Below are 23,862 nucleotides of genomic sequence, written 5' to 3'. Positions count from 1 at the left end.
ACCCCCTCAATGTACACCCCCCCCTAGTGTGCCCCCCAGTGCACCCACACACCCCTGTGCACCCCGGGAACGCTCCAGCTCACTCCTACACCCCCAATGCACCCCATATCCCCTCGGCACCCCCATTTCCACCCTGACCCCTAGTGGTCCCCACACTCCCCTGAACCCCGTTTTCTGCTGCGCTCCCGGTCCCTGTGCACCTCTAGCATCCCCGCTCCCCCCGGCTCCCACAGCCCCCTGACTCCCACCCCTGCCACCCCCCGAACCCCCCGGTACTCTCTTTCTCCTCCTGCACCCCCAGTCCCCAGTACAGCTCCCATCCCTCCAGCCCCCACTTCACCCCGGCGCACCCACTGCCAGCGCACCCCACATCCCTCCGGCACCCCGCCAAGGCGCCCTGGACACCCCAATTCCCATTTATCCCTTTGCACCCCTATTCCCACTGCACCCCACGGCCCCCCGGCCCCCGCATGGCTCCATGCCCGCCATGGCCCCGCGCCCCCGGGCGCCCCATACCGGGAGGGGGGCGGGGCCTGGGAATGGGCGGGGCTTCACACGGGGCGGGGCCTCACGGGGCAGGGGATGGGCGGGGCCTGATGGATATCCGGGTCAGGAAAGAGGCGTGGCCTGATGCAGGAGGGCGACACCGATAGGAAAAAAGGCGTGGTCTAAGGACGGGGGCGTGGTCTACGGGCAGGGGCGGACCAGAGCTGGGAAGGCGTGGTCTTGCACAGATGGGCGGGGCTAAATAATATTGTGGGAGGGGGCGTGGTCAGAGGGCAGGGGGAGGGTCCTGTCAGCGTAAGGGGCGAGGCCTGGCGCCAGAGGCCGTGCTCCGCCACCGGAAAGGGCGTGGTCTGTCGGGAGGGGGCGGGCTGCAGTGACGGAAAGGGGGCGTGGTCTGGCAGCAGGGACGGTCCCGGGGCGGAAGGGGGCGTGGTCTGGCGGGAGTTCGGCGGCGGCGGCGGCGGGGCCTGCTCGGCCCGAGCTGCCGGCGCGGGAACCCGCACCGGGTACGGCTTCGCGAGCGGCACCGGGGCCGCGCACGGAGGGGTGCGGGACCGACTGGCAGCGGCAGCGGACTCTGTGAGGCGGGCGGGGGTTGTGACGGGGCCCCGGGGGCTCTGAGGGGTGGGAAGGGGCCCTGAAGAGGGTATGGGGTGGGGGGCCTCTGAGGGAACCCGGAGTGGGCTCTGAGGGGCTGGAGGGGGTCCTGAAGGGGCTCTGGGTCAGGAGCGGGCCCTGCAGAGAGGGAAGTGTGCGGTCTGAGGGGTCCGGGGGGCTGTGGGTCAGCAGGAGGGGGATGTGGAGTATGAGAGGGCTGTGGGTCAGGAGAGGGCCCTGACAGGGTGGGAATGTGGGATATGAGGGGCTGGGGGTGGCCTCAGGAGTAGGACGGGACCCTAAGGGCGCTCTGAGGGTGGGAAGGGGCCCTGAGGGGGTGGGAATGTGAGCTATGAGGGATCAGTGGGACCTGGCAGGAGAGGGCAGTGCTGTGGCAGGAGCTCAGCCTGGCTCTGGAGGACACAGACCGTGGAACCCTGTGATCCCTCCAGGAAGCCTGGAGTAACTGCTGCCCCCGCCGCTAGAGAAGGAGGGTCATCCCCTGGTTCTTGCAGGCTCTGAGGCTCCGAGTGCCCCACGGAGGTGACCGTGGCCTCACTTCACCCCACCTCGTGCTGAGGACACTGCTCGCTTCAGCCACAGCGCTGTACTCGACCTAGATTATCGGCAACAGCAAAACATCTCAGGGTGGGGCCGAGGAGGGAAGAAGGAGCCCAGAGAAGGTTTTCAGGAACTCCCTGAGAGGAAGCCACAGAGGGTGGCAGGAGGAGAACCCAGAGTGGGGCTGTATCTCCCTCCCACAGGCGGCTCTGTGGCCTCTCACCTCCACGGCCCGTTGATGCAGCCGCAACAAGCCGCACTCGGAGCCACCAGGGCCCGGCAGGAGCCCAGCCTGTCCCTGCCCAGCTCTGGCTGAGGTGGAGCAGGGTGGCCGTGTGGGTGTGCAGGCAGCCTGCTGGAGAGGGGACAGCACCCCGAGGACAGCCATGGAGAAGATGGCCAGGGTCACCACCGCCCTGGGGGGCAACGCGCTGACCGGCCGCACCATGTTCTGCCACCTGGACGCCCCCGCCAACGCCATCAGCGTGTGCCGGGACGCTGCCCAGGTGGTGGTGGCCGGCCGCAACATCTTCAAGATCTACTCCATCGAGGAGGAGCAGTTTGTGGAGAAGCTGAACCTCCGCGTGGGCCGCAAGCCCTCCCTGAACTTCAGCTGCGCCGACGTGGTGTGGCACCAGATGGACGAGAACCTGCTGGCCACCGCCGCCACCAACGGCGTGGTGGTCACCTGGAACCTGGGCAAGCCGTCCCGCAACAAGCAGGACCAGCTGTTCACGGAGCACAAGCGCACTGTCAACAAGGTGTGCTTCCACCCCACCGAGGTCTACATGCTGCTCAGCGGCTCCCAGGATGGCTACATGAAGTGCTTCGACCTGCGCAAGAAGGACTCTGTCAGCACCTTCTCTGGTACAAACCTGCCTCTTGTTGTCCCGTTTCCCTGTGGGGAAGCAGAGTTTGGGAGCTTTGTACTTTCCTTGCTTGTCCCTTCACCCTTAGGAGAGGCAGGGGCTGGGGGCTTTGTCCTTTCCCTTGCCCAAGAGGAGGGTTTGCTCAGGGTGTGATGCCTGGAGCAGGGAAAGAAGGAGCTGAGAGACATTTTGGTGCCTTTTCTTGCCTCTCAGTACTAGCTGGATCTGTGTGGGAGATGGAAGACAGTCACAGCCCTCCCTGCTACCTTCTCTCTGCTCTTCCAGTGGGATTTTTAGCTTTGCTGGAGCTCTTACCTTGTGTCCCCTCCCAGGCCAGTCGGAGAGCGTGCGTGATGTGCAGTTCAGCATCCGGGACTATTTCACCTTTGCCGCCACCTTCGAGAACGGGAACGTGCAGCTGTGGGACATCCGCCGGCCCGACCGCTACGAGAGGATGTTCACGGCCCACAACGGGCCTGTCTTCTGCTGCGACTGGCACCCAGAGGACAGGTGGGTGTGGGCCTGCCCCTGCCAGCCACCCGGCCTTGCAGGACAGGAGAGACCCTAAAAACAGGACTGTGATTTTGTGGGGGAAAGCATGGTCTGTGATACCCTGTCCCCTTGTGTCAGGGGCTGGGATGTTGCTGGGAGATAGTAGTGATTGTTGCTTTGAGCATTTGGGGTGGTGTAAGAGTGTTTGAGGTTTGTTTTTTGATAAATTAGGGGTGTTTGAGACACTGGGTGTCTTATGGTTGTGTATAGCAGTGTCACAGCAGCCTTTTGCGCCAGTGCTCAGCTTGAGGAGGGCACTGCTTGGCTGCTCAGGGACACAGCTCGCTTGTGTTCAGTCATGTTTCCCTCCTGCCTTTCCTGGGAGGTTGCTGGGAAGGATCTGTAAGGAGCTGCTACAGTGTGCAGGTCCCTCCTCACTCCCTGCCAGGCAGTGCTGCCATTGCTCCTGATCTTGGAGAGGCATTGAAATACGTTCAGAATGGCCTTTTCCTCTCTGCTGTGCCTGGCCAGTGGAAAGCAGAGCCAGAGGGAACTGGTCTGACTGGGACATGGCTCTAGAGTCACAGAGCCATAACTGGGGTCAGGAAGGAGGGTGCTGCCTGACCTGGTTGTTGCGGAGTGGAGGTGCGAGGGGAGCTCATGGGAGGATGGGATTCCAGCCCAGCTGCCTTCCTGCAGCATGGATGTGGTCACACCTGTGCTGTGAGCATCTCTGTGCCACGGTGGGGACAGAGGTGAACACTGATCCGTCCTCGTCCCAGGGGCTGGCTGGCCACGGGCGGCCGCGACAAGATGGTGAAGGTGTGGGACATGAACACGACGCGGGCCAAGGAGATCTACTGCGTGCAGACCATCGCCTCGGTGGCGCGGGTGAAGTGGCGCCCCGAGTGCAAGCACCACATCGCCACCTGCTCCATGATGGTGGACCACAACATCTACGTGTGGGACGTGCGCCGCCCCTTCATCCCCTCCGCCATGTTCGAGGAGCACAAGGACGTCACCACGGGCATCGTGTGGCGGCACCTCCACGACCCCTATTTCCTGCTCTCGGGCTCCAAGGACAGCACCCTTTACCAGCACATCTTCAAGGATGCCAGCCAGCCCATCGAGCGGGCCAACCCCGAGGGGCTGTGCTACAGCCTCTACGGAGACCTGGCCTTCGCCGCCAAGGAGAGCCTCATCTCCTCCGACTCCAACCGCAAGCCCTACATCGGCGACCGGCGCCACCCCATCTTCTTCAAGCGCAAGCTGGACCCCACGGAGCAGTTTGAGTACATCTCGTCCTCCAGCGCCCTGAGCGTGTTCGAGACGGACGTGGAGAGCGGCAGCATGGACTGGTTCGTGCACACGGCCAAGCAGTACGCGCTGGCCGGCCGGCCGCTGGCCGAGCTCTGCGACCACAACGCCAAGGTGGCCAAGGGGCTGGACCGCAACCAGGTGAGCTGTGGGACGGCTGCTGCAGGGGCTGCTGGCCTGGGAGGGTCTGACAGGGAATGTGTTCCACGCAGGTGGCTCAGACGTGGACGATGCTGAGGATTATCTACTCCAGCCTTGGCACCGTGTCGTCCACGAACCTCAACCACAGCATGGGGAAAGGCAGCACTGCCCTGCCACTCATGAACAGGTACAGGGGGGTGGGAGCTGCAGGGAGCAGGGAGATGAGGGGGATAGCTCCATGAGGGGGGAAGTGGGAACGGCTCCTTGGCTGGGATGGGGTTATAGAATTACATCATGGAATACCGGAATGGTTTGGGGAGGAAGGGGCCTTAAAACTCATCTCATTCCACACCTTCCACTATCCCAGGTGGCTCCCAGCCCTGCCCAGCCTGGCCTTGGACACTTCCAGGGATCCAGGGGCAGCCGCAGCTTCTCTAGGCACCCTGTGCCAGGGCCTGCCCACCCTCCCAGGGAACAATTTTTACATAATAACTAACCTGCCCCAGACACAGGGAGCAAGCAGGGACAGCTCTCCCTCAGCCTCAGACTGTGCTGGTTTTTTTGTTGGCATTGTTGGAACGAAGCCATTTCCCATGTTGGTGTAGCCAGCCTGGCCTCAATCTGTGCAGCTTCACACACTGCTCCCTTCTCTCCTTCAACCAAAGTTTGGCCTGTGGTGGGGCATGGGGCTGGGATCAGCTTTGCAGTTACTGAATTCATGAATCACAGAATCTCTAACGTTGGAAAAGTCCTCTGAGATCATTCCCCCAGCAGCACTGCCAAGGCCACCACTAAACCAAGTCCCTAAGTACCATATCTACATGATGTTGAACATCTGCAGGGGTGGAGACTCCACCAGTGCCCTGGGCAGCTGTTCCAGTGCCTGACCACTCTTCCCATGAAGAAATTTTCCAAAGATCCAATCTAAACCTCCTCTGGCACATTTTCAGGCCATTTTCTCTTCTCCCGTCCCTGTTGTCTGGGAGCAGAGCCCGACTCCCCTAGTTCTCCCCTCCTGTCAGGAGTTGTGCAGAGCCAGAAGGCCCCCACTGAGCCTCCTTTTCTCCAGTATGAGCCCCCCCAGCTCCCTCAGCTGCTCCTGGTGCTCCAGCCCCTTCCCCTGCTCTGTTCCCTTCCCTGGACACACTCCAGCCCCTCAGTGTCTTTCCTGTCATGAGGGCCCCAAAAGTGACCCCAGGATCTGAGGTGAGGCCTCAGCAGTGCCCAGGGCAGTGATGGTGACCAAGGGCTGGAGGTGGAGGAGGTGTCTCATGGCTGGAGCTGGAACTGCTGGTGTGCAGAGGTTTTCTTCTGGAACCTTTCCAAGGGAGAGCACAGCCCAGCTCTGCCAGCAGCTCGCTGGCGGGGAGAGCCTGTTGTGGGCTGATGAAGCAGGAAAACTTGTTTTTCCTCTTCTCAATGACATAAATATGTGGGGTGAGGACTCCAAATGAGCTGTCAGACCTCGCAGGACCGGGTTCCCACAGTGAGTGACAGATCCTCAAATAACACTAAAGGAAACAAGCTCTGTCCTTGACCAAGCAATGCCTCCAGCTGGGTGGCTGTGCATGTCTGAGGCATGGCAGGCAGCAGCCTGGGGAGCTGGGCTCTGCTCCAGCCCCGGCCCTTCCCTTCTCCAGCTCCGTGAAGGCCAAGCATGGTGATGCATAACTAACAGCCAGGCACCTTGGAGCGAGGCAGCTCCTGTTCACCTGCCTCTGAGGGGAAGGAGATGGAGCCAAGAGCCTGCTCAGCTCTGGAATTCTTCAGGGAGACCTTTGCAGTGCATGTGCAGTGCCACCAGGCTTGGAGGAAGGGCTGTGATCACAGTCACAATGTGTCTTTATTTGTAAGTCACACAGTGGCAACTGGTGGCTTCTGCCCACAAAGGGATATCACCGTGTCTCATGTTTCCCCATTCACATTGCAACTGGACACCTGTATCCAGGCTGTTTGCTGGCTGAAATGGAAACTTTATACTCCTCTGACTGTTAAATTTGGCTTTTTTCCCCAGCTTTAACCTGAAAGATATCCCTGCTGGGCTGGGCAGTGAGTCCAGACTGGACCGCAGCAAAGGCGAAAGCCGCACAGAAAACATCCTCATGGATTCCTCCTCCACCCTGATCAACAACGAGGGTAACGCTCCTGGGTGGGCACAGTCCAGTCCCACAGCTCTGCCCTCCTCAGCCATAGACAGGGCATAAACTGGGGCATTTATCCTGTGCATTGGGGTGGCTGGACGTGCTGCAGCCCCAGGGTGAAGGGCACCGAGCCCCAGGGCGCTGCAGAAGGACAGCTTTCCCCCATGACCTGGGGTGACAGTGACAGTGGTGGGGGACTGAGCTGTGTGGCTCGGGCACAGCCTGGCATGCCAGGCCGGACACTGGGAGGTGGATCCAGTGGTGTAATGAGCTGATCTCTCTTTCCCTGGGCACGCAGACAATGAAGAGACAGAGGGCAGTGATGTCCCTGCTGATTATCTGCTGGGGGATGTGGAGGCAGACGAGGATGACCTGTACATGATGGACCACGAGAACCCACATGGTGAGCACACAGGGGGAGGTGTTGTCTGTCCCAGCTGTATAGCAATGCTGTGATGGCCCCAACGAGGGGAGAGAAGGATGAGGAGGACTTCCATGGATATCAGAAGGCTAATTAATTATACTGTATTATTCTATACATCTAAAACTGAGTCTGCCAAGCACTCAACCCTGCACACACTGCACTGAATCTCATAACTGTCACCCGACAGTCCCGACACACACACACTCCTGGCCCTGATAGGCCAAGGAAACAAAGCACCATCACTCTGGGTAAACAATCTCCATATTGCATTCCACTTTGGCACAAACACAGGCACGGCAAATGATAAGAATTGTTCTTGGGAAGAACTGTGGCTTGCTTTTCTCTGTGAAGAGAAATGCGGGGCTACTCAGCTGGGTTTTTTCCTGCTCATCCCTGCAGCTGAAGAGCAGGAATACAGCCTTCCCCAGGAAGCCTTCCCCCTGCGCCACGAAATCGTGGACAACCCATCGGCCTTGGACCACCTGCAGGACAAGGCTGACTCCCCTCACGTCAGCGGCAACGAGGCCGAGACGGTGTCGCTGACGCCCGTGGAGTCCTTCTCGCTGATCTCCATCTCCCACTCTCTCTACGAGAACCGCCTGCCCTCCGACTTCTTCAACCCCATCGTGCGGGACACGCTGCTCTTCTACGCCGAGCAGGGCGACGTGCAGACGGCCGTGTCCGTGCTCATCGTGCTGGGAGAGCGCATCCGCAAGGAGATCGATGAGCAGACGCAGGTACAGCCCCCGGGGGCAGCGCCACGCCTTGCTGGCACCCACAGGGGGTGCATCCCACGGTCCTGCCTGGGGTTGGGGCACGTCCCTTCTCCTCCAGCCCCTGGCAGGCCAGCTCGAAGGCAGGGTGAGCAGCTCCAGGGCTCCGGTACCTGCCCCACCACCAGTCCTGGCAGGGATTTAAGGTGGGCTCTGCAGGGCCAGGACGGGGAGGTGTCCTTGCCCTGTTGATGCAGGGAAGGATGCTGTTCCCCAGCATTGCAGAGCTGTTCTCCCGCTGCAAGGATCAGAGTATCACAGAATCCTTTAGGTTGGAAAAGGCCTCTAAGACCATCTAATCCAACCATTCCCCCAGCACTGCCAAGGTCACCACTGAACCATGTCCCCAGGTGCCACCTCAGCACAGCTTTTAGATATCCCCAAGGGATGGTGACCACTGCAATGGGCAGCCTGTGCCAGAGCTTGAGTACCCTTTCCATGAAGAAATTCTCCCTAATGTCCAAACTAAACCTCCTCTGGCACAACTTGAGGCCATTTCCTCTTGTCCTGTCCCTGTTACCTGGGAGCAGAGCCCGACCCCCACCTCGCTCCAACCTCCTGTCAGGGACTTGCAGAGTGAGAAGGCCCCTCCGAGCCTCCTTTTCTCCAGGCTGAGCTCCCCAGGGGAATCTTGCCTTTGGGATGCAGGGCTGGGGTCCCAAGGGGGTTTCAGGGTGGATGTGGAGGCTCAGCTGTCTGTGGCTATCCCCAGGAGCACTGGTACACGTCCTACATCGACCTGCTGCAGCGCTTCCAGCTCTGGAACATCTCCAACGAGGTGATCAAGCTGAGCACCTGCCGTGCCATCAACTGCCTCAACCAGGCTTCCACCACCCTGCACGTCAACTGCAGCAACTGCAAGCGGCCCATGAGCAACAGGGGCTGGATCTGCGACAGGTCAGGGGGCCCAGAGGAGCTTGTGGGGACAGGGGGATGGGGTGGGTGTCCCTGTTCCCTCTTGTTGCCCCCCGAGGGCTCTCCCTGCCCACACCCACTCGAATGTCCCCGTGCAGGTGTCGGCAGTGTGCCAGCATGTGTGCCGTGTGTCACCACGTGGTGAAGGGGCTCTTCGTCTGGTGCCAGGGCTGCAGCCACGGCGGCCACCTGCAGCACATCATGAAGTGGCTGGAGACCAGCTCCCACTGCCCTGCTGGCTGCGGCCACCTCTGCGAGTACACCTGAGCCCCCCAGAGCACACCTGAGCCCCGAGCCCGCAGGGGAGCTGGCAGCGGGGTGGGGCAGGGGAGGAGCAGGGCCCTGCCCGGTACCCCTGGCACCGCTCTCCCTGTATTTATTTGTGTAAATAAGGGCTGGTGGGGGGCACCCCCTGCCCGGCTGTTTTTTACTGGATTAAAACAAACCAGCAGTTGATTCGAGCCTTGATTCCTGTCTTTGCTTCGCCTGGATGCAGTGACTCCGGGGATGAGCCCCGGACCCGCTTCGGCGGGAGGTCCCGGCCCTGCGGTGTCCCCGGTGTCCCCATGCTGTTGTCCCCTTGTGCCGGGAGGCCGCTTTAAGCCTTGAGGTGGGGCTCGCTTTTTGCTGCCCCTTTAAGTGATGGCCCTTACCGGGACCCGTAGCGACGCGCCCAGCCAGTGACCGCGCCGCTCGTGCGATCGCGGTGTATGCCGGGAATTGTAGTTCCCGCTCTCTCCGGTGCCGGCCCCGATGGCGGCGGCGGCGCGGCTGTTGCCGCTGCTGCTGCTGCCGCTGGGATGGGTCCGGCCCGGCGCCTGCACCGACCCTCCGAGCGGCGGCTGGTAAGGACAGGGGCTGTCCCGGGACCGGCCCCTGTGCTGGTCCCGGTGCCGGTGCCGAGCGGAGTCTCCCGTTGCAGGCTGGCGGGCACGGTGCCGGAGGAACCACGCTGCACCGTGGAACGAGCCGATGCCTCCCTCACCTACTCCCTCTTCCTGCAGCGGTACGGGGGACCCGGCACGGTCCCGGTGCCGAGACAGGGGCTCGGGAGATAGTTCCGGTGCACCGGGCGGGCTAACGGGGAGCGGCGGGGCGAACTGGGGAGCAGACCCGGGAGTCCCGGGGGAGAACCTGGGGGAAGGTGGTCGGGACCGAGCCCTGTGCCCCCGGGGTGGTTTGGAGCCGGTCCCGGTGTCCCGGGGTGGGTCGGGGCCGGTCCCGGTGTCCCGGGATAGCTCAGTGCCGGTCCCCGTGCTCCGCCCGTGCGGGACCCCGCTGGATGCCGCCCCCCAGGTTCGCCTTCTCCCGGCCAGTGATCCTCGGCGGGGTCACGGACAATTCGGTGAGTGCCGCGAGGGGACAGGGGTGGAACGCACCTCCCGGTGTCCCGGGAGCGGCGGCAGCATCCCGGCTCCCCGCGCTCCATCCCCAGGCGTTCCGAGCCCTCTGCACCCGGGAGAAGCTGCTGGCGGCCTTCGGGCCCTTCCCGGTGCGGCTCAGCACGGCCAACACCTACTCGTACCGTAAAGGTGAGCGCGGGGCCGTGCCCGGCCGCGGGGCTGCCGCTGCCCCCGCTCATCCCTCCGCTCTCCCGCTCATCCCTCCGCTCCCCCGCTGTCCCTCCCGTTCCCCGCTCATCCCTCCGTTCCCGCAGTGGATGTGCCGTTCCAGGAGTACGTGGAGCACCTGCTGAAGCCGCAGGACCCGGCGCGGCTGGGCAGCGGTGGGTAGTGCCCAGCGGCGGGCAGCGCCGTCCCGTCCCCCGCAGCCCCCTCCCCTGGCCGGGCTCAGCTCCCGTGTCCCCCCAGACACCCTCTACTTCTTCGGGGACAACAACTTCACCGAGTGGGGCCCCCTCTTCCAGCACTACGTGCCCCCTCCCTTCCGCATCCCGGGCACCAGCCCCGCCTACAGTTTTGGGATCGCAGGTGGGTGTGGGACGGGGTTGGGATGGGATTGGGACGGGATTAGGGACAGGATTGGGATGGAACTGGGGCGGGGTTGGGGGCTCTCCCCAGCACCACCCCTCCGCTCCCACCAGGCTCAGGCTCTGGCGTTCCCTTCCACTGGCACGGCCCTGGTTTCTCCGAGGTGATTTTCGGCAGGAAGGTGAGAACTGAGCCCTAAGGGAAGGAAGGATTTGGGGAGGGGGGAGAGAAACAAGCCCCTCCCAGGTGTCCCCGAGCCCGAGGGGAATTGGGAGGGGCTGTGCCCGCGGTGTTTTCCAGCGCTGGTTTCTGTACCCGCCGGATCAAACCCCGCACTTCCACCCCAACGAGAGCACGCTGGCCTGGCTCCAGCACACCTACCCCACGCTGCCCCCGGCCCAGCGCCCGCTGGAGTGCACCCTGCGCCCTGGGGAGGTGAGGCCGGGGCCGAGGGGACCCCAGGCTCCCCAGCCAGAGCCGTGGGACCCCACTGGTGTCCCCTGCAGGTGCTGTACTTCCCTGACCGCTGGTGGCACGCCACGCTCAACCTGGACACCAGCGTCTTCATCTCCACCTTCCTGGGCTAGGCTGGCAGGGACGAGGACACGTCACCACCGTGCCAGCCAGGCCAGGAGCTGCAGCTCCTGCCACCCTCAGGGACAGGCCGCTGGTATTGGGACCAACTGCCTGAGAAAGTTCTGGTTTCCACTGGTCTTTGCCCTCCCCCTCGGATTAAAGTTGTTCTACTGAAGCACGCTGTGTGTTGCTGCATCCCTGGAGCAAACCTGGTCCCCATGGGATGGCACCGATTCCCCAGCCAGGATATCCCCAGAAACGGCTGCTGTGAACCACTCCAGATCCTTTTCCACGTTTATTGCTGAATTTTTTTTATTCTTTTTATATATATATTTTTTTTTAAATGGACATTGGCAAACTTCCACTCTCAAAAGCCAGGCAGGCCATCGGCCAACCGAAACGCTGGAATCTCAGTTGGATGCAAATCTGTTGGTTATTTTTTGTGGGGTTTTAAAGGGATTTCATTAAAAGGAAGAAGAACTTTAACCCAGGTAGTTATTCTTAGGGAACCACAGTCCCAGTGGGGAAGGGGAGGTGGGAACCAGCCCCTTCCAGCCCTGGGGCAGTTGTTTCCCAGGAAAAGTCAGAGGGTGCAGCAGCATCCCGGTAAGTGGCTGTTTACTGGGAAGAGGACCCAACCCTGGCCAGGCAGGAGGTGGAAGGAGGAGGAAACAACTCTAAACACAGGGAAGGACGGGGCTCCAGGTGCTCATCCCGGCGAGCCCCTGTGGCAATCCCTGGAGCGGGACGTGCTCTGTGGGGACCGTGGCTGCCCTGGCTGAGGGGGTGACAGACATGGTGGTGAGGCCGCTGCCGAGGAGCCAGCATTCCAGCCCCCAGGCAGGTCCTGGAGCAGGACAGGGCAGCCAGGGAGCCATGGTGCCCGCCCAGCCGCTGCAGCTCCTCGGGAAGGGGACATGGTGACGTGCCCTCGCCCAGCGCCAGGCCCGGGGCAGCTGGGGCAGAGTGGGGACAGCCAGAGAGCAAGTAAGGCACGGTGCCAGCCCGGGGAGAGCCGGCTGTGCCAGCACACCGGGCGGGCCAGCGCCGCCCCGGCCCCTCAGTAATCCTCCACCCAGCCGTTCTCCGAGATGAACGCGTCTATCACCTCCTTCATGGCGAGGTTAGGGATCAGCTGGTCCTGGGTCAGGGGGCTCCGCGTCACCGGGTCGAAATGCCCCACGCGCTGCAGGGGAGGAGGCGCGGCGGAACCGGTTACTCGACGTGCCCGGCCCCGGGGCGCGGGTGGCCGTGAGGCCAGCGCCGTGTGGCATCTGCCCCAGCAACCGGGCACCTGCCCATGGCAAGGGGAGAGCCCCTGGGAGGTGCCTCCCAGCAGGATGAGGGCAGGCCGAGGTGCGAGACCCCTGCCAAGAGCCGCCTCCGCTTTGGGCAGGGCCTGGCAGCGCCTGCTCCACAGGGAGCTGCCTGGGCAGGTAATTGGGAGCAAACCCAAGGAGCCTGAGGAGCCCTGAGTTGAGCAGAAAGATGCCTTCCCACCCAGGCAAGGTCCTGTGAAAGCCCCCTGCCCCTGGCCTGGCAATACCTGGAGATGCTCTTCAATGTCCTTCCTGTCGTAGGTGATCCCGCTGGGCGTGATGCAGGGCTCTCTCATCAGCTCAAAACTGATCTTCCCACACAGGTAGTCAGGGATGTCCCGCTTCTGGCTCGAGAGAGGCACAGCTGGGTCAGGAAAGTGGGCTGGGAGGTGGTGCTGGCTCAGAGCAGAGAGCAGGGTATACAGCAGATTTACAGGAGCACAGGCTCAGCCACACTCACCTTCCTCTTCTCATCCACCTGGGAGAAGAGCTCGTCCATGTCTGCCAGATATTTGTCCTGAAAGAGAAGCCCTTGAGGACAAGGGGTCCCTGGTGTGCAGGGGCTACAGGTCCCCAAAGCCTCCCACCACAGGTGTTGGGGCAGGTCCTTGGTGGCCCCTCTGCCTGTGCAGCTCCTGGCTGAACCTGGCAGGAGTGATCCAGCTTACAAATAACCTTCCCTTGTGGGCCTATTTTTATCTGGGATTAGTCCCCAGCACCCAGACCCACATGTGGCCAAGAGCCACTTGTATTTCCTCGGGGAACAACAGGCACAGCAGGTGTAACCGCTGCCAGGCTGGGACAAGAGGTGACAGAGCAGGGAAAGCCATCATGGGGGGACACAACAACCCTGCAGTGGTGGCTTGACTATACAATGAAGGCTACTGTGCTGTGTGCCAAGGTGTCCCAGCTTTCACCTGTACAGCTGCAGCCCTGCAGCTTCCCTGGCTGCAGCAGAGCATGAGAATGGGGATGGGGATGGGATGAGGAAGCCCCCAGCCCCTCACTCACGTGTTTGGCCTCGATGCTGGCCAGCTGAACACGGCTCCGGCTCTCGTCTGTGTTCTCCTCCTGCTGAGTCTTTCGGCACTCCGCCAGCTCCCTAGGACAGAGCGGGAGATCAGGAGGACGGGGGAACATTGTCCCTCTGTTCCCTGCTGCAGGGCTCTGCAGAGGCACCTCACACAGAGCTGTGACAGCCTGGTGGCACTCAAAAAGCCCTTCCAGGTGCCCCGGTACCTCTCCTTCTCGGCCACGATCAGCTTGGTCAGGTGGGAGTGCAGCTCGTTCTCCTGGTTGATGCGCTTCTCCTCGATGCTGTTCCAGCGTTTCTTCTTGGCGATGCGCAGTGCGCTGGGGATGTCGTCCCCGAAATTCAGCCGCTGCTCCTTGGCCAGGTTGTAGGCTGAGGAGAGAAAGGGCACCTCAGCGCCAGCAGCGGCGTCCCCGTCGCCCTCCCTGGCCCTTTCCCAGCAGACAGGAGCAGGGGACAGTGGCAGCGTGCCCGCTCACCTCTCTGCAGGTTGGCGATGGCCTCGTCGTAGTTTTCCATCTCCATCTGGCACTGGCCCAGGAAGAAGTGAGCCTTCACGGACTGCCCGTCCAGCTCCAGCGCCCGCTTGCAGTCGGCCAGCGCCTTGTCGTGCTGCTGCATCTTCAGGTAGCACAGGGCCCGGTTGGTGTAGTACACGGCCACCAAGGGGTTCCGGTTCTGCGGGGACAGGCCCATGTTGGTGGCCGGGACGCGCTGGGTGACAGCCGGGTGACAGCCCGGTGACTCGGTGAGCCAGCGGCGCGGCGCTGTCACCCTGGGCAGGGAGGGCCAGCAGTGCCAGCCGGGGCGTGCACCCCATGGGGAGGTGCTGGCATGGATTGGGGACAGTCCCCATAGGGCAGCCCATGTCCCTGCCCCCAGAGGGGACTGTCTCCCTGGCACCCCGACTGTCCCAGGACGGGTCTGCCCTACCCAGCACAGCCCAGGGACAGCACAGGGTTTAGGGGAAACGGGCTCAGGGTGGGGGCACTCTGTGAGGGTTGCAGGGCTTGGAGTCCAGCTTGGAGCTGGGTGGGGGAGAGGATGGGCTGGGGATGTCCAGGTCCTGAGAGGGGCCAGGGGTGCCTAGGCCAGGCCTAGGGGTGGCAGTCAGGGCCCAGGAAGGGAGAATCAGGCCCAGAGCTGTGTCCAGCCCCTCCAGGAGGAGCCAGGCCCAGTGAGGGAACAGTGTGCAGATTAAAAGGGTCCCGTCTCAGGGGTGTCTTGGCCAGGCCCTGAGGAAGAACAGTGCCCAGCCCAAGGAGGTTCCACCCTGGTGATACCCAGGCCAGGGCTCGGGAGATGTCCGGCCTGGGGGAAGGCCCATCTTGCGGGCGTCTAGGCCCGGTGTGTGGCGGGGGCGTCCCTTCCCTGGGGACCCCACCCCAGGGGTGGCCGGGCCAGCTCCGGGAGGGTGTCCAGGCCAAGGGGGAGGTTCCAGCCTGGGCCATCGAGGCCAGGGGAGGTCGGTGCGTGCCGTCCCGGGGGTGCCCAGGCCGGGCCCTTGGGGACGGCGGTGCGGGCGTCCCCTCCCCGGTGCTCCCGTCCCGGGGGCCGGTCCCGCTCGGGCCGAGGGCGCCGCTGGGACTCACGATGGCGCGGCCGTAGCAGGCGGCGGCCTCGGGGTACTTGCGGCCGCCGAAGAGCCGGTTCCCCTGCTCCTTGTGCTCCTGCGCGCTGTGGCTCTTCTCGGGGCTGCCGCCGCCCGCGCCCCCCGCGCCCGGCCCCGCCGCGCCGGGCCCCGCCGCGCCGCCCTCGCGCTCCTCCTTGCCCTTCATGGCGCGGCCCGGGCCGGCGCTGGGGCCGCGGCTCCGCTGGCTCGGACGGCCCCGGCGGCTCCGGCTCCGCCGCTCCGGCCGCGCACTGCGACAGCGCCGCTTCCGGGGCGGGGCGGGGCCGCGCGGTCTGGGGGGCGGGTTAGGGGGCGGGGCCTCAGGGCAGGGGCTGGAGTGGGGGCGCGGCTTGTGGGAGGGGGCGGGGCGTCGAGGAGGGGGAGGGGCTAATTATATAAGGGGCGTGGTTATATTTGGGGGCGTGGTCTGTCGGCCAGGGGGTGGGGACAGAGCGTTCCTGGAAAGGGGCGGGGCTAATAAGAGAACAGCACCGGGGGCGTGGTCAGTAGCGAGTGGGCGTGGCCTGGGTGTGGTTTATGGGGGTGAACGGGGATGATGGACGGATGGAGGGATTGGGGCGCGGTGTGTGGGGTTTGATGGATGGAGGGAGGGAGGGAATGGGGTGCGGTTTGTGGGGTTTGATGGATGGATGGAGGGATTGGGGCGCGGTTTGTGGGGTTCAGTGGGGTTTGATGGGAGCTGGGCCTGCAGAGGGGCGCGGGAGGATGGGTGAGGGGCCTGGCAGGAGGGGGCAGGGGTGAAAGGGGCGGTGGGGGTGTGAGGGCCCATGGAGCTGATGGGGTCGGGGGCGGGGGGCTGGATGGGGGATGGGTGTGAATAGGGGGTGCAGGGTGTGAGTGCGGGGCTCGGCTGGGTGGGCCGGGGGGGTCTCCGTGCCCACCGCCCCGCACCCATGTGCCCCCCGCGCTGCCAGCCCCGGGGCTCGGCCGGGTGCCGCTCCACTTCTCCCGGAGTTTTCTGCTCCAGTAAGCCCCGAGCCCGGCCGTGCCCCCTCGCCGTGCCCCCCGCCCCCGGACCAGCCAGCCCCGGCACCCGCACTGCCTCCCGTCAAGGATGGGGGACACCCCCAAAACCTCTCCCCCGACAGAGACGCGAACCCCGCAGTGTGCAAAATATTTATTTATACTCCAAAAAGGTCCGGGGGGGGGTTAGAGCGGGGGTCCCCCGCACCCCCATCCCGGGGCCAGCCCTGCCCCCGGAGGGCGGCCGGCAGCAAAGCGGGGGGGGCCGGGGCGGGGAAGGGGGGCTGTGCCGCCGAGGGCACCGCCAAAACGAGTCGTGCCGGTCTCAGCTGGTTCCTGCCGGGCTCTCCCCATATCCTTCTTCTTGTTAAATTCCTCTTTCTTTTATTTATATTTATTTTGGCATAGAAAAATAAATCGCTCCTCTTTTGGCACCAGTCCTTCGTGTGAAAGTGCAGGTCCTGGGGGGCAGCGAAGCGGCCCCCACCCTGGGAAGGGGGTCCGGGAGCCAGCGGGGGGGTCCCGCTGCTCCGGCTCCCTCCCGAGGGGCGCGTTCCGAGCCCTGCGGGCACCCCGGGGGGTTGGCGGTGCCGGGGCAGGGCTGAAGCATCCTTTGGGGACGGGGTTACGGCGGGGGCGGCGGCAGGGGACATCGGGGGGCGCAGCCCGGGGCGGGGGGCGGCGCGATCGCTAGCACCGAGGGGACAGGCGGGCGGGGGGTGGCCTGTCCCCATGTCACGCGCGGGGACCCCCCCAGCCCCTCCATCGGGGGCTCGGAAACCAAATCAACCGCGGGGTCGGGGCGGGGGGGAGCGGGCTAGGGCGGGGGGGGGATCTGTGCCCCCAGCAGGTCGTAGGCGAAGATGTTCCAGAAGACGGCGAAGAGCAGGAAGGTGCCGTAGGACAGCAGCAGCACCCACCAGCCGCACTGGTCCTGCAGGCTCTCCTCGTAGCTGCGCAGGATGGTCAGCCCCATGCTGATGCCCACGATGGCCCCCGCCAGGTGCGCCATGAAGCTGGGCTGCGGGCCCGAGGCCGGCAGCGGCGGCGAGAAGCGGAGCCAGACGGCGCGACCGACCTCGGAGCTCACTGCGGGACAGCGGGAGCGGCTGAGCCCGCGGCGGGGCCCGCACGGCCGGGGGGGCGGGGGGCGGTACTCACTGCACACCAGCGCCAGCACCATCCGCAGCAGCTTGTAGGGACAGCGCATCCCGGCCCAGTTCTGCGGGAAAGGGAGGGATGGATGGATGGATGGATGGATGGATGGATGGATGGATGGATGGATGGATGGATGGATGGATGGAGGATGGATGGATGGATGGATGGATGGATGGATGGATGATGGATGGATGGATGGGGGATGGATGGATGGATGGATGGATGGATGGATGGATGGATGGATGGATGGATGGATGGATCCGTGGATGGATGGATCCATGGATGGATCCGTGGATGGATGGATCCATGGATGGATCCGTGGATGGATGGATCCATGGATGGATGGATAGGGGAAGGATGGATGGAGGCACGGACAGATGGACAGACAGATGGATGGACGGATGGATGGATGAACAGGGATGGATGGATGGATGGATGGATGGATGGATGGATGGATGGATGGATGGGGGATGGATGGATGGATGGATGGATGGATGGATGGATGGATGGATGGACAGGGATGGATGGATGGATGGATGGATGGATGGATGGATGGATGGATGGACAGGGATGGATGGATGGATGGATGGATGGATGGATGGATGGATGGATGGATGGACAGGGATGGATGGATGGATGGATGGATGGATGGATGGATGGATGGATGGATGGATGGATGAGGGAAGGATGGATGGATGGATGGATGGATGGATGGATGGATGGATGGATGGATGATGGATGGATGGAAGGAAAGAGGGATGATGGGCTGGCACCCGCAATGCTCCAGCACCAAGGTGGAGGGTTCTGCCAGAGCCCCTGGAGTGCTCCATGGAGCCCCCTCAGGCCCCTGCTCCTCCCCACCCACACCCACCCCATGATGTCACCCAAGGCAGTCCCCCGGGACAGTGCCACCCCTAATGACACCCCTAACGCCACCCACAGCATCCCCCCACCACTGCTGCCCACCCCACAGTGCCAGCCACCCCACGGCATCTCCCCCCAATGTCCCACCACCCTGCCCAACCTGCAGACAGCTCCCATACCCATTGTCACCCCATGGCATCCCCCACCATGCTGCCCACCCTACAAAGCCATCCACCCCTGTCCCCCCCCGTGTCCCCTTGTCCCCTGGCTGACCATGACGACATTGGCGAGGTGAGCAGAGCAGAGGGCATAGACCCCCCCCGAGCCCCCGACCAGGGGGGCCCTCATGTCCGTGATGGAGACGGTGAGGGAGCCTGGGGGCACAGACAGGGCTCAGCATGGGGTCTCGCCCCCACAGCATTAATTAATTACTGTCTACATTAATTAATTACAGCCTGCATTGCCCCCCAGCCCCTGGCCAAGTGATGCTGGCACTGCCAGCAGAGCCCAGCGTCCCCACCAAACTCGGCGTGCTCCTCCCCGTGCCCTCCCCGGGCTGGTGACAGGGACTGACGGGGGGGATGGGGACAGTCCCCCCCCCCCCAGGGCAGCACCCACCTGCCAGGACCCCGGCCAGGTAGAGGAAGCTGATGCGCAGGATGCCGTGCACCATCTCCAGGGGCACCCCGATCATCAGCTGCAGGAGGGCGTTGAACCCCAGCTGCTCCAGCCTGCCCGGGCACAGGAGGGGACAGGGGGGCTCAGCCCGTGCAGCCCCCGGGGTGTCCCCGTGTCCCCCCCGGCAGGACGTACCCCACGTGCATGAACATGTAGGTGAGGAAGCGCCAGGCGCGCGCCCGGTGCCCGGGGTGATAGACCAGGGGGCTCTTCATGTACTCGGGGTGGTAGGTCTGCAGCACCCACTTGTTCAGCCGGGCCCCGTAGCACAGGAACACGATGATCTGTGACAAACCCCGTGCTTGTCACCTCCCTGCACCCCACATCTGAGCCCCACTGGGTGTCACAGCTGGGGTCACCCATCCCCACTGCCCTGGGTGGGGGTCACACGTGGGCACAAGGGCATCCCAAACAGGGCCCTCCATCCCTTCACCCCAGGTGTGAGTCCCCCAAGGGCACCAGGACATCACAGCTGGGGTCCCCCATTCCTTCTACCCCGGACCTGAGCCCCTCCCTGAGTCCCATCCACAAGGACATCGCCACTGGGGTCACCCATCCCCTCTGTCCGGGGTCTCAGCACCTCCATGGACACCGGGACATCACCACGGGGGTCACCCAACCCCTCACTCCATATCAGAGACCCTCCGTGGGCACCAGAACATCCCAGCTGGCACCACGCAGCCCCACTGCCCCAGGTCTGAGCCGCCCACGTGGGCACAAAGATGCCGCATCCAGGGTCACACACCCCTCACGTCAGCTGTGTGCACCAGGAGCTCACAGCCGGGCTCACCCCCTGCCCTCTCCTCCCCGAGTCTGGTCCTGCCGAGGTCTGCGGCGGGGACCAGCGGGGCGCCGCCGCCGTGCCCGTACCTGGGTGAGGGTGACGGCTGCCATGAACACGGGCGGCGGGCAGGTGCGGTGCTGGTAGAAGTACCAGCGCCGGTCCATCTCGCAGGGCAGGATCTCGTAGGCCACGTAGCGGACGAAGCGTTTGTAGATGCCGAGGCCGGTCTCGTCCAGCAGGACATCGCGGGGCAGCGCCCGCTGCCCGTTGGCGATGGCGCGCTTGAAGCTGCTGGAGCGCTTGCTGCTGATCTGCGGGGAGACGCCGTGCCCCGGGGGCAGCTCGGGACCCCCGGCCTGGGGCCACCCCTCTGTGCCACCCCCCGTTGCCACAGCCCGGACGAGCCATCCCGAGGCCGCTCCGCCATCCCGCGCCAGGGGAGACCCTGGGCACGGCCGCTGTCCGCCCCCCTCCCCGGGGGCACAGGGAGGCGCCCCCTGCCCACCCCGGGCTGGCACCCGCCCCGTCCCCGCGGCCGCCCGGTACTGACCAGGTCTACCAGCTCCTGGTAGCAGACCTGGCCCTCGTCGTTGCCCTGTGCCAGGGCCACCAGCATGTCGAGCTTGGCGGGGTCCAGGGGCAGCTCATGGCTGTGCACCAGGCTGGCGAAGGTCTCCACGCCGATGAAGCCGGTGTTCTCGGGGTCGAGCTGCGGGGCACGGCACGGAGCATCACCGGGGCGCCGCTGCTGCGGCTCCCTGCTGGCCTGGGGACACCTCCTGGTGCCCCTGGTGCCTCCCGCCTGGCTCCATGGCACCTGTCCCCGCCTCTGTGGGGGACACGGCAGCCCCGGGCCGTGCCCCGGGAGGTGCCCTGTGCCACGCTGCTGCCCGTGCCGTGCCGCTGTCCCCGGCTCCCCGCGGCGCAGCCAACACTCTCCCACTCAGTTATTTCTCGCCGCCAGCAGCCTGCCAGCCAGGAAGCCACCAAGCTAAACACACGCGCAGCCCTGGCACCAGCCTCCTCCTCCTCCTCCTCTTCTCCTCCTCCTCCTCCTCCCGCTCCTCCCGCCGCCCTTGCCGCCGGCCGCCGGCATCCACCGCGCCCTGCCCGGGGCACCCTGTGCCATCCCCGGGGCTCCCAGAGCGGGCCGAGCACCCCGAGCCCTCCGGGGACAGCGCCCACGGGCACCCAGCGCCACGGGCTGCCCGACACGGGACCGCTCATGGGGACAGGGAGCCCGGGATGGCACAGGAGGGTGGAGATGGGGAGGGGGCACCCACGGCCAGAGCGCAGCCCCTGCAATCACCCTGAGGTCGTGTGGGGTTTGCCCCTTGCTCCTCAGGGAGGGAAATGCGGGACAGGAGCCTCATCCTCGTGGGATGGGCAGGAAAGGGAATGCTTGGGACATTGGATTGTATCCCCACCGGGTGGGGACACCATCCCTCCCTGTTCCCCCGGCAGGAAACAGCCCCAGCCCCTTTCCTAAGGGCTTTGGCTGCCCGGAGTGGGGTGCAGGCTGGGATGAGGGTACAGGGTGGGATGAGGGTGCAGGGTGGGATGAGGGTGCAGGGTGGGATGAGGGTACAGGGTGGGATGAGGGGTGCAGGCAGCACCTGCAACCTCTCAGAGGCTGCCAGCCCATGGGAGCAGCCCCAGCCGTGGGGAGTGGGAGCACCCGGGTGTCACCGTCCCCCTGCCCCACAGCTGTCACCCCACTGGCTCCACGTGTGTTTGTCACGCCGGGACCTAGCACAAGCTGTCCCCCACGCTGGAACACGCTGAGGCACCGGCCCCAAGAGCACCAAGAGCCCTGTCAGCGGCCAGGGAGCCCCTTTCTTCTTTTGGGGTGCATCTTCCCCCACCCCAACCTTACAGGCACCCTACGCCCACCCGGAGGGCCCAATCCCCAGCCCTCCCAGCGCTGCTCATTCCCGGGGATGAGGCTGCTCGTTCCCGAGGAGCTCGGGTTCACATGGAGTCCTTGTGCCCGAGGGGGGTGACACGGGGGACAGCACCGCGGCTCCCGGGCCGGGGGACTCAGCCAAGGTCATGGAAACAGCGGGGGGCGAGTGGGGGACCAGTTCATTTTCCTGACCCCCAGGAAATTCCTTTCCCATGCCCAGAGGAGACCTGCCAGCTGGGCCAGGGCTGAGTGGGGATGGAGGGAAGAGGCGATGGAGCTCAAGGAGGGCTGGTGGGGAACGGGGGACCGCGGGTGGAAACCCCTCGAGGCCCCATCGTGCCGCGAGCAGAGCCCCACGCCGCGCAGCGCTGATGCTCCGCGGCCTCATCCCGCAATCAGGTCACGGGGGCGGGTGCAGACCCCCGCCTCGCCGGCGGGACCGAGCCCACGGCATCCCCGGGGCTCCATCCGGCACCCAGACCCCGGCGGCGGCGCTGGGGCTCCGTGCCCAGCACCCCTCGTCCTTGAGGGCGCAGCGGGCAGGATCCGACCCGGCGCTGACGGAGGGAGAGGCCACAAGTGAGATGAGTCGCGCGTTCTCAGCGGCACAAGGCGGGGGGGTCCCCAGGGCGGTGACGAGGGGCACCGAGGGACGCTGGCGGGGGTGGCACGGCCGCGGTGGCCGCCCTGGGTGGGCAGCGCTGCCCGCTGCGCGCCAGCCGTGCCCGGAGCGTGCGGGCACCCCCGCCCCCGGTGGCGATGGCCGGTGTCCGGCGGCCCCCCCCGAGCGCTGCCCGGTGCCCGGTGCCGCCCGGGCGGCCTCACCTGCTCCTGGATGAGCTGCAGCAGGGAGCTCCTGTCCATGCACCCGGCGGGCTGAGGGCTCCGCCGCTCCCCCGCGCCCGGGGCCGGCGAGCCGGGCAGGGGAGCGGCGCGGGCGGCGGGGGCGGCGGCGGGGGCGGCTCTCCCCGCCAGCCCCGCGTTGCGGCGGGCCCGGGAGCGAGCGGCGAGCGGCGGCGCCGGGAGCCGCCGATGGCAGCGGGGCGACGGCGGCGGCGGGGGCGGGAGCGGAGCCGAGCGGAGCCGCCCCCGCCGCAGCGCGCGGCGCAGCGCCCCCCCCTCCCCGCACCCCCCGCCGCCGCCGCCGCCGCGCGGGGAACCGGGATCCGCCCCGTCCCGCCCCGCCCCGCCGGCAGCGCCGGGACACGGCCCACGGCACGGGCAGCGAGCCGACGCCCGGCGCTCTCAGCGTGGGATGGTGCCGGCATCCCGGTACGGCTGCGACATCCCTGTACGGGTACCTGCATCCCGGTATGGGAACCTGCATCCCGGTCCTGGTACCCATACCCCAAAATATTAACTACATCCTGGCGTGATACCTGCTTCCCAGTGTGGTATCAGACCCCAGTACTGGCACTCACATCCCAGTACTGGTACCCACATCCTGGCCCAGTTCCTGCATCCCAGAGCAGCTCTGTGCATCCTGCTGTGGATACCTGCATCCTGCTCCCCGTGTCCCAGCGCTGATTGTCACATCCTGGTGTGGGACCTGGGTCCGGTGTGATCCCTGTGTCCCAGTACAGGGTCTGCATCCTGGAATGGGAACCGGTATTCCATTTCCAGTACTGCATCCCAATACAGGTAGATGTATTCCAGTACATCCTGGTACATGGTTTTGCAGCTGCGCCCGGCTTGAGGAATCCATATCCTGGTGCATCCCAGAATGGACACCAGCATCCCAGAATGGACACCAGCATTCCAGAATGGACACAAGCATCCCAGAATGGACACCAGCATGCCAGCACCAGGTACCTGCTCAGTATGGCACAGGTGACTCCAAACATTCCCTCCATCCTGTCCCTGCACCCACAGGCCAGCACAGCCCGGGTTCACCCCCATGGCACAGGGGCCACAGAGCCTCCACTGCTGTCCCCTGCCCCAGCACATTGCTCATGGGACAGCCTGGCACTGGGTCCCTGGAGCTGGCACCGCTATGGGACGTGCCCAGTGTCACCCAGGCCAGACCCCCCTGGATCCCCAGGCAGGACAGGGGCGTTCCCAGGACCCATCCCTGGTACCGTCCCCACTTCCAGAGCCGCGGCTCAGCCCTACTGAGGTGCCCAGGGAGCTCTGGGCTGCCCAGCCCTGCCAGGCTCCTTCCCTGGGGACTGTGTGTGACCACGGCTGGGGTCCCATGGCCCTGCCACGCGTGTGCCCTGCCCCACACCCGCGCCTGTCCCAGCACAGTGCCCGTGCCCCGCACAGCAGAGCTATGAATAC

The 23,862-nt window shown here is 64.9% G+C and overlaps 4 protein-coding genes across 8 annotated transcripts; 2 read left to right on the top strand and 2 right to left on the bottom strand.

The window, feature by feature from the left end:
- Positions 1-903: 903 nt before the first annotated feature.
- Positions 904-9,192, top strand: WDR24 (WD repeat domain 24). 4 transcript variants are annotated; one of them, XM_084216513.1, is made up of 10 exons: positions 904-1,013; positions 1,620-2,532; positions 2,867-3,044; positions 3,809-4,484; positions 4,556-4,671; positions 6,499-6,620; positions 6,924-7,028; positions 7,449-7,786; positions 8,535-8,719; positions 8,836-9,192. In XM_084216513.1, exons 2-10 carry the CDS (start codon positions 2,052-2,054, stop codon positions 9,002-9,004), a joined length of 2,370 nt encoding a protein of 789 aa, XP_084072639.1. In that variant the 5' UTR covers positions 904-1,013; positions 1,620-2,051; the 3' UTR covers positions 9,005-9,192. The 4 variants fall into 4 exon arrangements, with proteins under 4 accessions (XP_084072639.1, XP_084072638.1, XP_084072640.1 ...); XM_084216512.1 differs by having other exon boundaries at positions 948-1,086; XM_084216514.1 differs by having other exon boundaries at positions 954-1,013; positions 1,557-2,532.
- A 272-nt stretch (positions 9,193-9,464) lies between these two features.
- Positions 9,465-11,413, top strand: JMJD8 (jumonji domain containing 8). Its single transcript, XM_084216210.1, has 9 exons — positions 9,465-9,582; positions 9,660-9,743; positions 10,034-10,082; positions 10,173-10,269; positions 10,395-10,463; positions 10,549-10,668; positions 10,782-10,849; positions 10,969-11,103; positions 11,175-11,413. The coding sequence occupies exons 1-9, from the start codon at positions 9,491-9,493 to the stop codon at positions 11,253-11,255; spliced, it is 795 nt and encodes a 264-aa protein (XP_084072336.1). The 5' UTR covers positions 9,465-9,490; the 3' UTR covers positions 11,256-11,413.
- Positions 11,414-11,528: 115 nt separating this feature from the next.
- Positions 11,529-15,447, bottom strand: STUB1 (STIP1 homology and U-box containing protein 1). Its single transcript, XM_084216209.1, has 7 exons — positions 15,189-15,447; positions 14,076-14,274; positions 13,803-13,968; positions 13,575-13,665; positions 13,024-13,080; positions 12,791-12,907; positions 11,529-12,430 (listed from the first exon to the last, which is right to left on the bottom strand). Exons 1-7 carry the CDS (start codon positions 15,372-15,374, stop codon positions 12,305-12,307), a joined length of 942 nt encoding a protein of 313 aa, XP_084072335.1. The 5' UTR covers positions 15,375-15,447; the 3' UTR covers positions 11,529-12,304.
- A 1,562-nt stretch (positions 15,448-17,009) lies between these two features.
- Positions 17,010-22,446, bottom strand: RHBDL1 (rhomboid like 1; the record flags this gene model as incomplete). Of its 2 annotated transcripts, XM_084216376.1 has the most annotated exons (8): positions 17,010-17,281; positions 17,354-17,414; positions 18,488-18,588; positions 18,833-18,945; positions 19,028-19,176; positions 19,763-19,987; positions 20,227-20,385; positions 22,408-22,446. In XM_084216376.1, the coding sequence occupies 8 exons, from the start codon at positions 22,444-22,446 to the stop codon at positions 17,010-17,012; spliced, it is 1,119 nt and encodes a 372-aa protein (XP_084072502.1). The 2 variants fall into 2 exon arrangements, with proteins under 2 accessions (XP_084072502.1, XP_084072503.1); XM_084216377.1 differs by lacking the exon at positions 19,763-19,987.
- Positions 22,447-23,862: the final 1,416 nt, after the last annotated feature.

The sequence above is a fragment of the Fringilla coelebs genome (genome assembly GCF_963513975.1).
Source record: "Fringilla coelebs genome assembly, chromosome: 16".
Taxonomy (NCBI): domain Eukaryota; kingdom Metazoa; phylum Chordata; class Aves; order Passeriformes; family Fringillidae; genus Fringilla; species Fringilla coelebs.
Note: the sequence above shows the minus strand (reverse complement) of the source record. Positions and strands in the feature narration are given on the sequence as shown.